This window comes from Pristis pectinata, chromosome 4 (genome assembly GCF_009764475.1).
Source record: "Pristis pectinata isolate sPriPec2 chromosome 4, sPriPec2.1.pri, whole genome shotgun sequence".
NCBI lineage: Eukaryota > Metazoa > Chordata > Chondrichthyes > Rhinopristiformes > Pristidae > Pristis > Pristis pectinata.
The window spans coordinates 5,804,345-5,821,442 of NC_067408.1; the positions used below are offsets into that span (position 1 = coordinate 5,804,345).

The 17,098-nt window shown below is 43.3% G+C and overlaps 2 protein-coding genes across 2 annotated transcripts; both read left to right on the forward strand.

Annotated features, from left to right (window-relative positions):
* Positions 1 to 1,151: 1,151 nt before the first annotated feature.
* On the forward strand, positions 1,152 to 3,873 carry LOC127569082 (protocadherin-10-like). The gene has a single exon (XM_052013416.1). The coding sequence runs from the start codon at positions 1,321 to 1,323 to the stop codon at positions 3,715 to 3,717; it is 2,397 nt and encodes a 798-aa protein (XP_051869376.1). The 5' UTR covers positions 1,152 to 1,320; the 3' UTR covers positions 3,718 to 3,873.
* Positions 3,874 to 14,096: 10,223 nt separating this feature from the next.
* Positions 14,097 to 16,798, forward strand: LOC127569087 (protocadherin-10-like). The gene has a single exon (XM_052013422.1). It carries the CDS (start codon positions 14,269 to 14,271, stop codon positions 16,654 to 16,656), a length of 2,388 nt encoding a protein of 795 aa, XP_051869382.1. The 5' UTR covers positions 14,097 to 14,268; the 3' UTR covers positions 16,657 to 16,798.
* The last annotated feature ends 300 nt before the right edge of the window (positions 16,799 to 17,098 follow it).

The window sequence follows — 17,098 nt, forward strand, 5'->3', positions numbered from 1 at the left end:
TAGAATTGACCAGGCCTGTATCTCTCTCCCCTCCCCGATGTCGACATCGACTAAGTGACTTGCTTTCGTGTCGGTATAAGACTCTATAAGATCTATCAACCCCCTCAGCGTCATGCCATCAGGGATGTGCAATATTTGCTGGGCTTGCAAGTTGCCCAGATTCCGAAAAATGAACTAAAAATTCCGAAGATGAATAGCGCACACTATTGAAATGTCGAGAGCAACATTTATTCCCATATCTGCTCTTCTTTGCTGTTTCTAGCCGGTGTAACATGGTGATGGCGATTCCAGCGTTACATTATAATTCTGACGTCCTTGAAAATTATTCTATTAGTTGCACAGCTTTCTGGAGCCTGATGAAAGTCGCTGCAGCAATGGAAGTCCTTTACTGTTTCTACGATGTGAATCTTCACTCCTTGGTTTCATTTATTCCCTGTAACCACTATGGATGAGGCATTATACATGAGGAGCTCATGTAGTCAAAATAGTATTTACTTTCCATCAATTGCTATTTACTGCTTTAGCTTTATTTGACGTTAATTCACAATGTTCGTAATGTTGAATTCGGCCAATGGCCAGCGAGGATTTATTTACTTGGGTTGAATTCCGTTAGTCGTAGAATAGAACGTGACAAAAAGACCGTCCATATGTCACATACACTTTATAACTGTCTTTCGTGCTGAATATATGTTTATCTGCGATGCTCAACTATATATTTTCCCCTCTGGTGCCAGCCAGTCACGGACGGGTTGTGCATTCTGTCCACCTCGTTTATTAATAATGCCCTCGTTGCGTTTAACCGCGGTCAATGTCGTCCCAAAATGTTTTTCTGCCTGATTGCTGTGGTCGAACTAACTTGGCCCCATATTACATTGCGATTATATTAGCGGGAAAGTTCAGAATTTTAAGTATTTCTGTCCTCGAAATGTCATCACTGACTTTCGGATACTGGACCTTGATATTGAGCAGCTGGCTTATCAATGACAATATATTACAGTTGTACATTAATAAATATGCACTAGAACAGGTCAGCTTTAAGAATTGTCGATGCAGTTGTCGAGAGGGACTGGTTGTGTCGCTGTGTACCAATGAGAACCAGAAACGCAGAGATGGATCCAGTGCTCCGCCCACATCCCAGAAAAAGATCTGAATCGGCGAGAAAAGCAGGCAGTACGCATTTAGATCGTGCAGTCAAGAATGATAAGGTCATAGAAATGTTTCAGAACGTTGAACAATTTCTGCAATAATTTAATGGTGAGATTAGTATTCCGGTTTCGTCGAGCAGAGGCCTTGTTTCGGAAAATAATTCGGTGAGGAACAATGGCGAATTCGGCGATCCGCAGCGGCGTTGCTTTCAAAACCTTTGCTTTCCTGATTCTGGTATGTACGCTCGATCTGTTTTCGGGGCATATACACTATACTATTCCTGAGGAATTAGAATTAGGTGCTGTTGTTGGAAATATCGCTCATGATTTGGGAATGAACGTACCACAGTTGTCTGCTCGTAAATTGCGGCTAACCTCAGAGGCGGGTGGACAGTATATGAAGGTGAATTTGGATAATGGGATTTTGTCCATTCGTGAAAGAATCGACAGGGAGCACGTCTGTGGACAAACATCTGTATGTACTATTCCTTTTGAAATAATATTGGAAAATCCTTTGGCGTTGCACCGCGGGGAAGTGGAAATCCTTGATATAAATGACAATTCACCTACTTTCCGGGACAGCACCATTGCCTTACAGATGTCCGAAGCTTTTGCACCAGGAGTACGTTTTCGTCTCGACAGCGCGGAAGATCCAGACATTGGAATAAATACGATCGCTGCTTACACAATCGGTTCCAACGAGCAGTTTAATCTTAAAACGCAGAGAACCGAGGACGGTATTCTAATTGCAGAGTTGCTGTTGGAGAAGCCATTGGATAGAGAGCTGCAGTCATCCTTTCGAATGACGCTAACGGCGACTGATGGTGGGATCCCTCAGAGATCCGGTACAGCTCAGATTCTCATTACAGTAGTGGACATCAATGACAATCCACCTGTATTCGATCATGAAATTTACAGGGGCAGAATAAGAGAGAACACACTTCCAGGTACCTTGGTGATGAAAGTCAAAGCCATTGATTTGGACGAAGGGCTGAATGCTGAGCTAACATATTCTTTCAGCAAACTTTCTTCAGCAAGAGCTCACGAATTATTCAATTTGGACCCGCATACTGGAGAGATTCGGACTGCGGGAGAGCTGGATTTTGAAGAAGCAAATAGCTATTCACTAGATATTCAAGCAGTGGACCACGGATTACCTGCAATTATCGGGCACTCCAAAGTGTTGATCGCGATAATTGATGCAAACGACAACGCTCCCGAGATAAAACTGTCTTCAACCACCAGCAACGTTCCTGAAAATGCTCCCCCGGGCACATTGATAACCTTGATCAATGTTATCGATCGCGATTCTGGAGAGAACGGGCGGTTTCGCTGCGAGATGCCAAAGAACACCCCCTTCAGGCTTCGAACATCGTCAAAAAATTATTATGAGGTGATTACAAGTGGATCGTTGGACCGCGAGCTTGTCCCCGAGTATGAAATACCGTTTGTAGCCTGGGACTTGGGGTCGCCTTCACTGTCAACAAATAAAACAATCCAGATAGTAATTACAGATGTAAATGACAACGCACCACGGTTTAGCGAAACTTCTTACAACGTGTATGTAATGGAGAACAAAGCTCCGGGCACATCTATTTTCGCAGTAACTGCCACAGATCCTGACCTGGACCAGAATTCCTACGTGTCTTATTCATTTCTGGAGAATCCTATCCAGGACTTGCCGGCGTCCAATTACCTCAGCATCAACTCGCTGAACGGCACCATTTACGCACTGCACTCGTTTGACTATGAGAACCTCAAAAGCTTCCAGATCCATGTTCAAGCTCGTGATGCTGGAGTGCCACCGCTGAGCAGCAGCGCGACACTGAATGTGATAATCCTGGATCAAAACGATAACCCTCCCGTCATCATTTCACCATCCAGACAGAAAGGACCGGCAGCAATGGAGATCTTGCCCCAATCTGTGGGCCAAGGATACTTAATCACCAAGATAATAGCCATGGATGCAGATTCAGGTCAGAACGCACGTCTCTCTTATCACTTGCAGAGATCTACTGATCCCAGTTTATTCACCCTTGGGCAAAATTCCGGAGAACTCAGAACGGCCAGACCTATTTTGGAATCAGATACTACCAGTCAAACTGTCGTCATCTTGGTGAAAGACAATGGGCAGCCGAGCCTCTCCAGCACGCTTACAATTCACATTACAGCTTTGGAGAACATCACCGAAAGAACTACAGAAAGCAGTAACTTCGTGGCGAATCCCGAATATTTCTCTGATCTAAATCTTTATTTGATCGTCATTTTCGGTTGCACTTCTGTTCTCTTTCTCGTAATTATTATTCTACTGATTGGTATCAAATGTAAACAGGACAGAAAGATCATTGAAGAGTACAATTCTCCAAGCTGTTGTTACAGAGTTGGAGATTCTCGCGATACGTTTCATTCCAGGCTTGCAATGGAGGAAACTTTACGCTATCCTGGATCTGGCCGGGTAGTTTCCGTGCCAGAAGCGCACCGTTACTCGGTTTGTCTGTCTCCAGAGTCAGCGAAGAGCGATTTTCTCTTCTTGAAGCCTTGCGCCGTTCCCACGTCTCAAGCCAACCGTTAAGTTCACAATGATCCAGAGGCACAATGTAGGAACTAAATTACTGACGGCAATATTAACATTCAGGAAAAAAGATAATTTCGAGAGAAGTACTTAAGTAAATATTCCTGTTGTTTTGGAGATACAAGAGACTGTAGACCCTGGAATCTGGAACAAAAATCTATTGGAGGTATTCAGCCGGTCGAGTGAGGGAAAGGAATTGTCGACGTTTCAGGTTGAAATCCTGCATCAGGACGAAGAGTGGAGAAGGGAAATAGCCGGTATAAAGAGGAGAGTGGAGTGGTGCGATAAGAGTCGGCGGTGATTGCATGGCAGAGGAGGGGTGAAGTATGACGGGCAGATCGAGAAAGATAGGGAACGGTGAGGTGTGCATGAGGGAGACAGGCAGGTGGATGACATATGGAGGAAGACCAAAAAAGAGGCAGGTGCAGCCGGGGAGGGCATGGTGAATGTGGAGTCAGCTAGCAGGGTGCAAAGCAGGAGCTCAAATGCGACCAGTACTGGAATCCAAGTAAGAAAGGCGATAATGGGAACCACGAGAGTAGAGGTGAACGACAGCTGGAACCAGCACCAGACACTTCTCTCCGTTTTCTAGATCTCCGTGTCCCACGTCAGGAGACAAACTGTCCACTGACATTTAGTATAAACCCACTGGGATTCCCTGAGCTACGTTCCCACAGCCTGCTCCCACCCCAAATCTTGTAACGATGCCATCACTTTCTCCCAGTTCCTTCGACTCCGTCACATCTGCTCTCAAGATGAGGCTTATCATTTTAGGACATCTAAAATGCCCTTTTCCAAGAAACGTGGCTCTCCATCTACTGTGGGTGATGAGTTCCTCTCTAGAATATCCTGAGGTTCTCGGACACCTGCTCTCACTCCAACTCCCTCCACACAGGACAGAGATATATTTTCCCTAGTTCTCACTTTTCACCCAACTAATCTCTGCGTCCAGCACATCATCCTTCGTCCTTTCCACCACCTGCAACGAAATCCCATCACAAGCCACATGTTCTCCTCCCAACCACTTTATATCCTCATCAAGGACTACTCCTTCCATGAGTCCCTGGTCAGTTCATCCCTCCCCACCACCCCTCCCTGACTCCTGGCATATTCTCTTGCAACCAAAGGAGATGCAACCTTTGTTCTTACACCTCCTCACTCACCAGCATCCAGGGACATAAACAGCCCTTCGAGGTGAAGCAAAGATCCTGGTCCACCTTCTGCAACCTCGGTTACTGCATTTGGTGCGCTCGATATGGTCTCAGCTACATCTGTGAGACCAAGCACAGACTAGGTGACGATTTACATAGTCGCCGTGTTCTGTCCGCAGTGGCCATCCTGCGCTCCCAGTTGCAGACCATTTCAACTCCCCTTCCCATTCCCACACCTCCCTGTCCACCCTGCATCTTCTCCAATGCCAAGGTGAGGCCCATCGCAAAGTACATGTGCAACAGCTCATATTCCACTGATAGACCAAAACAGAATGGTATGAATACTGAATTTCAGGTAACCCTCAGCAATGCTGCTTGCCCCTCTAGCTCCCCCTCTCGATCTCCTTCTGATTCTTCTCCGGCCCTCCTATTTTATTTCCCTTTCCCATATACCCCCCTGCCCCAGCCACACATCACTCCTCTATGCCCTCTTCTCATCCCAGCTTAAGTCAACTGGTACCCACACATTTCATCCACCGGCTTCTCCCCTCCGCCATCTGATTCTGGTTCCATTTGCCCATCATTTATCCTCTAATGGTTACCTTTATCAGCATTCTTATTTATCAGATCCCAGCCCAGCACTGGTAGTTTCTGGCGATGATATTTGGCGATGATTTGTGCGTCCTCACGGCACAGGAGTCTTGCCAGATGATTGGAGTCTGGCAAATGTTGTTCCTTTGTTTAAGAAATGGAGTAGGGATAATTACAGACCTTGGGAATGAGAGACCAGTTAGCCTTCAATCATGGGCAAATTACTGGAGAAGATTCTTAGAGACAGGATTTATGGGCATTTGGAGAAGCACAGGCTGACTATGGACATCAGCATGGCTTTGTCTGGGGCAGGTCGTGCCTCAAGAGCCTGACTAATTTCTTTTAGTATGTGACAAAGTACACTGGTGAAGGTTAAGCGGTGGATGTGGTGTACATGGGTTTTTGTAAGGCGTAAGATAAGGTTCCTCATGGAACGATCATTCAGAAAGTCAGGAGGAATGGGATCCAGGGAAACTTGGCTGTGTGGATTCAGAATTGACTCGCCCATAGAAGACAGAGGGTGGTGGTAAATGGAGCGTATTCTGCCTGGAGGTCGGTGACCAGTGGTGTTCCACAGGGATCTGTTCTGGGACCCCTGCTCTTTTATTTTTATAAATGGCTTGGACGAGGATGTGGAAGGGTGGTTTAGTAAGTTTGCTGATGATACGAAAGTTGGTGGTGTTGTGGATAGTGTAGAAGGTTGCTGTAGATTACAACAGGATATAGATATGATACAGAGCTGAGCTGAGAAGTGGCCGATGAAGTTCAACCCGGAAAAGTGTGAAGTGATACACTTTGCAAGATCGAATTTGAAGGCAACAAACAAGGTTAACGGCAGGACTGTCAGTACTGTGGAGGGATCTTGGGTGCATATTTATTGATCCCTTAAGGTTGCTGCGCAAGTCGATAGGGTTGTTAAGAAGGCGTATGGTGTGTTGGCCTTTGTTAGTCGGTGTACTAAGTTCAAGAGCCGTAAGGTAACGTTGCAGGTCTATAGAACTCTGGTTAGACCACACTTGGAGTATTGTGTTTAGTTATGGTCGCCTCATTATAGGAAGGATGTGGAAGCTTTAGAGAGGGTGCAGAGGAGATTTACCAGGATGATGCCTGGATTGGAGAGCATGTCTTCTGAGAATAGGTTGAGTGAGCTACGGCTTTTCTCTTTGGAGAGAAAGAGAATGAGAGGTGACTTGATAGAGGTGTACAAGATGATAAGAGACATAGATCGAGTTGACAGTCAGAGACTGTTCCCCAGGGTGACAATGGCTGACACGAGGAGGCTTAATTTTAAGGTGATTGGAGGAAGATATAAGGGGGATGTCAGGGGTGAGAATTTTTACACAGAGAGTGATGGGTGCGTGTAACATTAGGGTGGGTGCAGATACATTAGGGGCATATAAGAGACTCTTAGAGAGACACATGAATGATAGAGGAACGGAGGGCTATGTGGGAGGGAAGGGTTAGATAGATCTTAGAGCAGGATAACGACGGCACAAAATTGTGGGCCGAAGGACCCGTACAGCGCTGTAATGGTCTATGTTCTATGTTCTCTTAGCTGTCTCAAACTTCACTCTCCCCTATATCAGCTGAATCCATTTCCCTCTCTTGTTTGTCTTCTCCCATATATTATCCAGCCGCCTCTGTCTCTCAACTCCACTCCCCTCCCTCCTCTACCGAACTCAATCTGCCAGTCATCGTTCACCCTTCCTCAGTCCACCAATCAGCGCTGGGTTCTATAACACCACTCCTTATCTCCTCTTTGTACTGGCTATATCCTCTCTCCAATCTAACTCCTGATACAAGTTTTAGACTTGAAACGTCGACAAGTTCCTCACTCCTACGCCCATCCCACAAGCAGGTGGTGATTGACCTGCTGATTTCCTCCAGCACTTTGTTTGTCCAGTGGATTTCATTTGTTTCTTGTTTTCGTTTGAGGAACTGGATTCGTTTATGGTGAAGGTCCGTTGTATGGATATTGGGCATCTGAAACTGGTACAGTAGCTTTTCATTTCAATGGGAATCCTATTACAGGTCATTGAATGACCTGCACCATTCGATTGCTGCTGTGTAAACTGCACAGAAGCATCTTAGCACGTCGATGCAGTTATAGGTCCTGAAAATGCTTAGCATCAAGAACATTTTGAAAAAACTTACGATCGCACTGAAAAGCATTCTGTATGAAGTACTGAGAATTTGTAGTAATCCAATGGAGTCTTTCTGAGAATTCTGCACCTATCTATACCCGATTAGGTTTTTAGCCAAAAACTTGCATGTGGCTGTATAACTGATATTAATTTTAAATGCAAGTGTAACAAACCATGTAGCGTAGGGACGTTTAGAGTCATTGTTGTATATCATATTAAAAGTGTTTGGTGCAATCTTGCATTTTGTAGTTTATCCAAAATATCAGATACAAGAATAAGCGCATTTGGCTTCTTTGGCAATGTATTTCATTATACTCCAAATGATCCTGGTTCTTGCACTTATTACCTCTTCTTTTTCATTAATGTACTGATAACTTGATGCCTTAATATTTAGTTTGACATAAAATCGAAACCGATTGCAAATGCTATTTTTCTCAAGTTCACTGCCGGGGAAAATGTCGGAATTCCTACCTGCTTAACAACAAGCTGTTGTGTACTTTAAACGAGCTACATCGAAATCATGCTGCCTGTCACAAAAAGAGGAGACACACAGTGTCATTGTAATTCGCTGGCCAGGTTCATAAGAGAGTTTTTGCATCTTGCTTTTACCCATCGCTGGTATTCTTCCGGCACATTGCTTTCCACTTTAATGGATTTGTTAACTCATTAATAGCAGTTCTGTGTTATCTTCGTTTGGAAGGGTAATGGGTGAACAATGAGTGAAGTTAGAAATTGTAGGAATTGACTTTGTTTCGGACAAGATTATTTTAATGCTGATATGTCAGAAACAGGAGTTTAAAGTGAGTTAGTCGTAAGGAAGTTTACAATCCGCAATACCCAAAGAATACACTGAGATGATATCTTCCATTCCAGAATTCAGCGTATATTAAGTAAGCAGAGCATAATTTGAATTAATATCGCGGGATGGTTGTACGTTTTAATTTTATGCTGTCGTCTTACCCTTATTGGTAATTTTTTTTTGCCGAACAACCTAATCAAAAGGTGAAACATGTTTGATACATTGTGGCTGAGTGCAGTCTCAAATCTCAATGTAATCCTCCTTCAGATTTAGAACACTCTTTGTGAATAACTAAGGGAGCCATGTTTAACATTTTCTTTCCTGTGATAAAATAATAATTGCCAATTTCTTCTTAGAAGTCATTCATTTTAATTTAGTTTCCTTTCTTATGACATTGTAATAAAACGGAGATTGTGGTACAGCCAGTTTAACACGGTTTCAGTTATCCTTACACTTGTGTTCCAGAAGTGGAATAAAAGAGCCGAATTGCAGAGCTGGTATGAAGATGAATGCATTTAACCTCCAGCCTCTACTTGATCAATTGAGGCACTCAGGAAGCGGGTGGCAGCCCAAAATGCCTTTTTAGTTTTCAGTAGATCCTCCAAAGTGTTAAACTTCCTCTCGCTTCACCACTCCTTCGAGTATTAACGATCCACAGTATTGATTGCAACAATTTTGGGAGTCCAATTGCCTGGACGCATCAAAAGAAACCAGGGCTACATTGTCAACAGTATGATACCTGTTGCGCCTGATGAAAGAAGAACACGGAAAGCTTACGATGAACCGTGTAATCAATGTTGTCTGAGAGTGGTCACATCTAACTACGTCGGTAGCGGAAGAGGGTTATTTCAGTAATAACTGCGGTGTCGTCGCCGTCAACGTCTGAAATTTCAATCTGAGTGATGTGATTTTCCTACATTTTACGTTTTACCTGGTGCTAATATTCCTGAGGAAATGTATTCGAATGGGCCTTATATTACGAAACACCAGGCGCCGGCTTTCTCGTAACTAATTCTAGACGCAACTTGCGCCATTCCCACTCCCCACACAATCCTTATGACATCCTGATCTATTTCGTTCGTCAGCTACTCTGGCGATTCCACCACTGCGCGAAGATCATAAAAGAGCCATTAACACCATGTGGCTTGTGTTTGTGCGCGCACGGGCGCGTGTGTTTTTGTGAATGTTGTGAGTGTTATTGGCGTACAGAACATTAGTACAGATATTACGTTTGAAACTGGTACGCTGAATGCATGGAACTAATGAATGGAAAAGCAGATTTCCTTCTTTCGTTAAGTGAATCTGAGCATATCTGAGCATATTATATTTATTTATGGTAAATATCACAAAGGTTAGATATATCTCAACTAACTTTGCCACCTCTTCATTCCCAGTCTATTGAGTGAAGTATTTGAAAATAATATTACCATCTTGCCTTTTTCAATTCAGAATCACCCAGGTCCCTTATATTGTCTCAGGATTCATGGTTTCCTGTTATTAATTTTGCTTGGTGCCCCCCCCCTCCCCCGTTCTTGTATGTATCACGAAAGTGAATTGCAACAACTATACTGGTGCTCTCCAGTAGCTTCACCGATGAGGAATTATTGAATTGCAATGTTGCACAACAATCGTGAGTGGCCTTGTCGGCTCTGAGGCTCAGTATACAAGCCTAACATCGCATGCACACTTAGCAGCGGGGAATACTTGGTGCTCGTCATTTTTAAACACATTTTCCGCCATTAGTTATAGGAGTGCTGTGGCTAATTAGATGAAAAACAAAAGAAACATGTGAACCTTGTGAAAGCGCCCTGGGTAGATTGACATTAATCTAGATCAAATAATTTAGCATAATCCCAGGACTGAATGTCAGGAGGAAGGTTTACAAAGGATACAGCAGGATATCAATCAGTTGGAAATTTAGTGTGAGAAATGACAGATGGAGTTCAATCCAGACAAGTGTGAGGAGTTGCACTTTGCGAGGTTAAATGCAAGATGAATGTATACAGTGAAGGACAGGATCCTTTAGAACATTGATGTTTCCACTTTAAGGGAGCTATGGACCTACAATTCAAGATCCAAAGGATCCAAAGGATCCTGAATTGTAGGTCCATAGCTCCCTTAAAGTGGAAAGAAACGTAGATTGAATGGTAAAGAAGGCGTACAGCATACTTGCCTTCATCGGTTGGGGCATTTATAAGGAAGTCATGTTGCATCTGTACAAAACTTTACTGAGGCTACATTTGGAGTATTGTGTGCTGTTCTTGTTGCCACACTGCAGGAAAGATGTGGGGGGTTTTGAGAGCGCGTGGAAGCATTTCACCAGGGTGTTGCCTGGATTGAAGTGTGTTACCTGTCAGGAGAGTTTGGACAAATTTAGATTGTTTTCTCTGGAGTTTCGGAGGCAGAGAGGCAAGGCTAGATAATCACAATGATTTCTCAGTGTGGAAGTGCCATATAGTAGAGAGCACAGGTTTAAGCTGAGGTGGGAGGGGGTCATTCAAAGGAGATTTGTGAGGCAAGGTTTACACAGAGAGTGATAGTTGCATTTAACGCGCTGCCAAGGTAGGTGGTACAAGCAGATCCGATAAGGAAGTTTGAGAGGCATTTAGACAATCACACGAGCAGGCAGGTTTATAGAAGGTTATGAACGATTTTCAGGCGGATGCGATTAATTAGGCTGCCTTCATGATCGGTGGGCCGAAGGGCCTGTTCCTGTGCCGTACTGTTCTATGTTCCTAGTGCTATGTGTTATAGCTATTGATACCAATCACTCGAGTTTTACTTTTTAAATATTTGGAAAGCAATGTATTGGTGCGTTTAATTGCTATTTCTCTTCTTTGTAGTGTTCCAGTCTACAGAGAGATCACAATCATTCCCAGAAGCCCAAATGAAGTGGAAGCCTCCTTCCTCGCAGCAGTACGGCCGTCAATGCACGTCTTCAGCAGCAAAGTCTATTCTGGGTGCAAGGGCGGGAGAAGGGCCCGCACATCGTTGTCCACGGAGAACTTTGCATCTTTGGTCGTTCTGCAGAAACCCGTTCGAAAGATGCGTAAACAGGCGTCCGCTGGCCACCAAGACTCAACAAACCGTGAGACTGACACCAAAATGCATCAATTTGCTGATGAAACAAGAAACATTGCACGCGGTTGTTTGGAGTTAATACATTCAGAATGCAGACGAAATTTGGCAAGTGTGGTCACACTCCGAAAATTTGGTAAATAAAGGTACTGCCTAAGTAAAGGCATTAAGGGGAACAGCTGTGTGGGTCAATGCTTGCTTGTAAATAGAGATTCCCGCGATCCACGTTCGCGGTGTCGTTTGGAACTGCTCCATTTTGACTATTAAGTAGAGATTTCAGAAGCGGTATCAAAACTATTTGTGTTTTCGGAGTAATTGCTTCCATTTGCATGTTTTTTCCATTAGCAACATAAAACAGCTGGATCCATACCAAAATAATTGCTGCTGAAGCGCATTCTGTGCAATCCGTCATACGCTGAGAGCAACCAATTTCAACCGTTGATCATAGAGCTAACCTGGGAGAATTCAGAAGAGTCTTGAGTTCATGAAGCAAGCTTCTTTCCCGTCATTTTAGTTATCTAAAGCATTAATGGCACATTAGCCTCTGTAACCCCAATATATCTTTGTTAATGGTGGCAATTGTTATGAAAGGATTATTGAAAATGAATAATCTTATCAGAAGTTTTGGGCGTGAATAGCCCATGGCTTAATGGGTGACACGCTTGCCCCTGATGCAGATGTTTGCGTTGTCAAACCACAGTCGAGGGATCAGAATACAAAACAAAAATCTGATATTCTTTTGCGGTATTTGAAAATTGCCACTCCTAATGAGATGTTGTCACTAAAGTGAAGAGTTAAGTTAAGCTCTCGTCTGCTTATTCGAGTGCGCCTAAAATATTACGGGATAAAATGTGATAGCGTGGCGGCGATTACTATTAGCAGAGAGACCTGAGTTGAAATCCCACTAGGAAAACCGTAGAATTTGAATTCGGTTAATTATCTGGAACTTGGGACCAACAACGTGTCATATTAATGGCTACCAGAAAAACTTAAGGACTATTGTAAAAATCCATTCACAAATGTAATTCAGGTGAGGAAACTTACCGTCGGTACCTCTCTGGTCTATTAAGACTTTTATAACTTAGTGTCTATGTCATCAGCGTATTTTGCAGTACCACATGTTCGGCTTACCTGACCAAGCAGACGCCTTCGTCTTTCAGTTCCTCACCCAACTGACCACATCTCAGTACATGGCTTCTGAAATACCAGAGAAGAGAATCATATTTTGTTAATTTGTTCTGGCTCCTGGGTTGGGGATTGAACACGCCAGTGTCTAGTTCAGTTGTAACTGTGTCTTCTATTGAAACACATCATACTCACGTCAAAAACGTTTGGTAAGATTACCAATTTTTAGTGGATTTTTTAGTACCAGAGACCGATATTATGAAGAGGATTATATTAATAGTTGAATAGCTCGGGAGAGCCTTCAGCTAATTTTGGTTTTCAGCCAGAGCAAGGATATGATGGGGAATAACTGAGCAGGTTTTTAGACCAGAGCATCCGATTGGCTGAATCTGGTTAATTTCGTCTGCAAGCCGCATGGTGGCGCGAAAGTGAGTGCTGGTGCCTCACAGCTCAAGAAGATTCTGTTCGATCTTAACCTCCGGTGCTGTCTATGAGGGGTTTGCACATTTTCTCCGTGAGGGATTCCTGCAGATACCCAAACGTGTACTTGTAAACAAATTGTTTACTGTAAGTTACCCATAAATGCAGATTAATTGCAGGCGAAATGTACAAATTGGAGCTGATGGGCGAGTGTCGGAGCGAATAAGTTGCAGGGATACCGGCAATTATGGAGACGGAGAAGGAAGCGTGACTAATGGAATTTCCTCCCTACTGGTAAATCATTCACCCGAGGGGCAATTGGTTATTGGCAATAAATGCTGGCCTTGCTCTCTGTTCCCGAAAAATCAATGAAAATTTCCGAAGATGGATAGGGTAGTCAATATCCATACAAGGAGAAATACATTACAACCAAGCTATCTTTATTTACTGTATCTAGACGAGTGAAACATGATTACCCCATGTTGAGCATTAATTGCAATGCGTTGTGAAATGTTCCATTCCGTTAATTTCAATGTGTTTTGTTTGCAGAATACAGGGTGAAGAAAAATCGCCGATATTTACTCACTTATGTACCATGTTTGGCTGGATACATGTTCATGAGATATACTTGAGTTTTTTTTGGTACCAACTAGTGATGGGATGGTTAGTGCAGTGTGTTCATCTCTTTTGTTAACAAATCCTTCATTACGATTTATAACTGAATGGTGGACATACTGACAAGACATTCGGATGTCTGGTTGTTTACAGTGGATGAAATATCTTGATTCCATATTGCATTGAAGATGCATCGAGGACGAAGCAAATTATTTTAGCTATAATTGTCCTCTAAAATTAGGGCCATGAGTTTCGAAAACATACCTTGCAAAATACACCTTGAATTTACAAAACACTACTATTTATGGTTGTACACTGTTAAATATTCACGAGAGCAGTCTAGCTTTAAGAAATGTTGATGTAGTTGTTGAAAGGGACCGGTTGTGTCGCTGTGTACCAATAAGAATCTCAAACGAGGAGATGGATCCATTGCCCTTCCCACATCCAAGACAGAAAGATCAGAATCGACAAGAAAAGCGAGCGGTGCGCGTTTAGATGAGAAGGGTAAACACCGTGCCTTTACGCATTTAGAGAATACGGATAATGCTGCAATAATTTGGTGGCGAGATCAGTTCTCTGGTTTAATCGAGCAGAAGGCTGGATTTGGAAAATAATTGATTGCAGAACAATGGCGAATTCGGCGGTCGACAACGCCATTGCTTTCAGCAGGTTTGCTTTCATCATTCTGGGATATATAAGAGGCTTGATTTATGGACACATTCGCTATTCTGTTTCCGAGGAAATGGATATCGGGGCTTTTATTGGGAATATTGCCGAAGATTTGAGATTAAATTTACCGCAATTGTCCGATCGTAAATTTAGACTAAACTCAGATGACGGCGGACGGTATATGAAGGTAAATTTGGACAATGGGATTTTGTCTGTTCGTGAAAGAATCGACAGGGAGCTTCTTTGTGGGCAAGCAGCAATGTGTACTATTCCTTTTGAAATAATACTGGAAAATCCTTTGGCAGTATATCGCGGCGAAGTAGAGATTCTTGATGTCAATGATAATTCCCCTACATTCCGGGACAGTCCCATTGCCTTACAGATGTCTGAAGCAATTACACCAGGGGTACACTTCCCACTCGAGAGCGCAGAAGATCCGGATATTGGATTAAATACAGTCGCTGTTTACGCTATCAGTTCCAATGAATACTTTAGTATCAAAGCGCAGAAAACTGAGTACGGTGTTGTAAATGCCGAGTTACAGTTAGATAAACCATTGGACAGAGAGATGCAGTCAGCCTTTCAGTTGGTCCTGACGGCGACTGATGGTGGAATACCACAAAAATCCGGCACAGCTCAAATCCTCATTACCGTGGTGGACTTCAACGATAATCCACCCATATTTGATCATGAGATATACAAGGGTAACATCAGGGAAGACGCACCTCAAGGTACCTTGGTACTGACAGTCAAAGCAACTGATTTGGACGAAGGTTTGAATGCTGAGCTAACATATACTTTCAGCAAGTTAGCTTCACCAACAGTTCTCGAATTGTTCAGTTTGGACCCCCAGCTGGGGGAGATCCGGCTAGAAGGAGAGTTAGATTATGAAGAAGTGAACAGTTATTCTCTGAATGTTCAGGCTATGGACCACGGATCCCCTGCAATTGCAACACGCTCCACCGTGTTGATCAAGGTAACTGATGTAAACGACAACCCACCCGAGATAAAAGTGACATCGGTCACGAGTAAAATTCCGGAAAATGCTCCACCAGGAACTTTAATAACTTTGATCAATGTCATTGATCGGGATTCTGGAGAAAACGGTCAGTTTCACTGTGACATCCCAAAGAATATCCCCTTCAGACTTCGAAATTCATCGAAAAATCATTTTGAGTTGATTACCAGTAAAATGTTGGACCGTGAAGTGGTCGCTGAGTATAAAGTACCTTTTTTAGCCCGGGACTTAGGGTCGCCGTCACTATCTGCAAATGAAACCATCCAGGTTGTAATTTCAGACGTGAATGATAACGCCCCACGTTTTGGTGCATCATCTTATAACATATATGTGATGGAGAACAACTCTCCGGGCAGTTCTATTTTCGCGGTAACTGCAAAGGATCGTGACATGGACCAGAATTCTTATGTTTCTTACTCATTTGTGGAGAATCTTATCCAAAATTTTCCTGTGTCCAGTTACCTCAGCATTAACTCCATGAACGGCACCATTTACGTGTTGCGCTCTTTCGACTATGAGAAACTCAAAAACTTCCAGATCCGTGTTCAAGCCCGTGACGCTGGAGTGCCCCCGCTTAGCAGCAGCGCTACAGTGAATGTGATCATATTGGATCAAAATGACAACGCACCGGTAATTGTTTCACCATCAGAACAGAGTGGATCATCAGAGGAGGAAAGCGTTCCTCAGTCGGCCGGCCAAGGGTACTTGGTTACCAAAATAATCGCAACTGACGCAGATTCCGGTCAGAACGCACGGCTTTCCTATCACATGGTGAAAGCTACTGATCCCAGTTTGTTTAAAGTTGGGCAAAATTCTGGTGAAATTAGAACAGCGCGCAATATTCTGGCGTCCGATGCTACTAGACAAACTCTCTTCATCTTGGTTAAGGACAACGGGCAACCAAGCCTCTCCAGCACGGTTGCAATACACATTGCTGTTTTGGAGAACATCACGGAAAAAGTGACTGAGACTGGTAACGTATTGAGGAATTCCGAACATTTCACTGATTTAAATCTTTATTTAATAATCATTTTTGGTTGCACTTCCTTTCTCTTTCTTGTGATTATTCTTCTACTAATTGGCATCAAATGCAGGCAAAACACAAATATCTCCCAAGACTATATTTCTTCCAGTTGTTGTGGAGGTCCTAACTATAGTTTCAATCGAAGACCTGAAATGGATGAAACCTTACGCTATCCTGGGACTGGCCGCATGATGCGTGCACCAGTAGCGCACCATTACTCGGTCTGCCTGTCTCCAGAATCAGCAAAGAGCGATTTTCTCTTTTTGAAGCCATGCAGCGCACCCGCTTCTCAGGCCAACTGCTAAATTATGACGATCCGCTTACATCACAACTGACCTATTGGCGAACATATTTCATTTATATATCCATGAATGTTGTTCATTATGAGCGATGTCTTTAAGTAAACATTTCCTTTCTGTATGCGTTTGTTTGTAATAGTGGGGCTGAATTTCTGTATCAGTCAAAAATAAACTCTCCAGTAATTACAATCCAAGCGTCTGAAACCGGTATTTGTTCAATTTGAACGGAAGCCTCCGACGTATCAGTGAATGTCTTTTACAAATCCAGTGCTTTTGTCTCAACCATCAAAAGGAACTCGGTGCATGGATCCAGTTATAGTATTTCAATATTTAACATCACATTGAGAAGCATTCTGGGAATTTATATTCCACTCAATGGTGTCGAGAATTGGATTCTGCTTCATTATTTACGCAGAATTGTTTAAGAAAAGCTTGAATGTGACAGCAT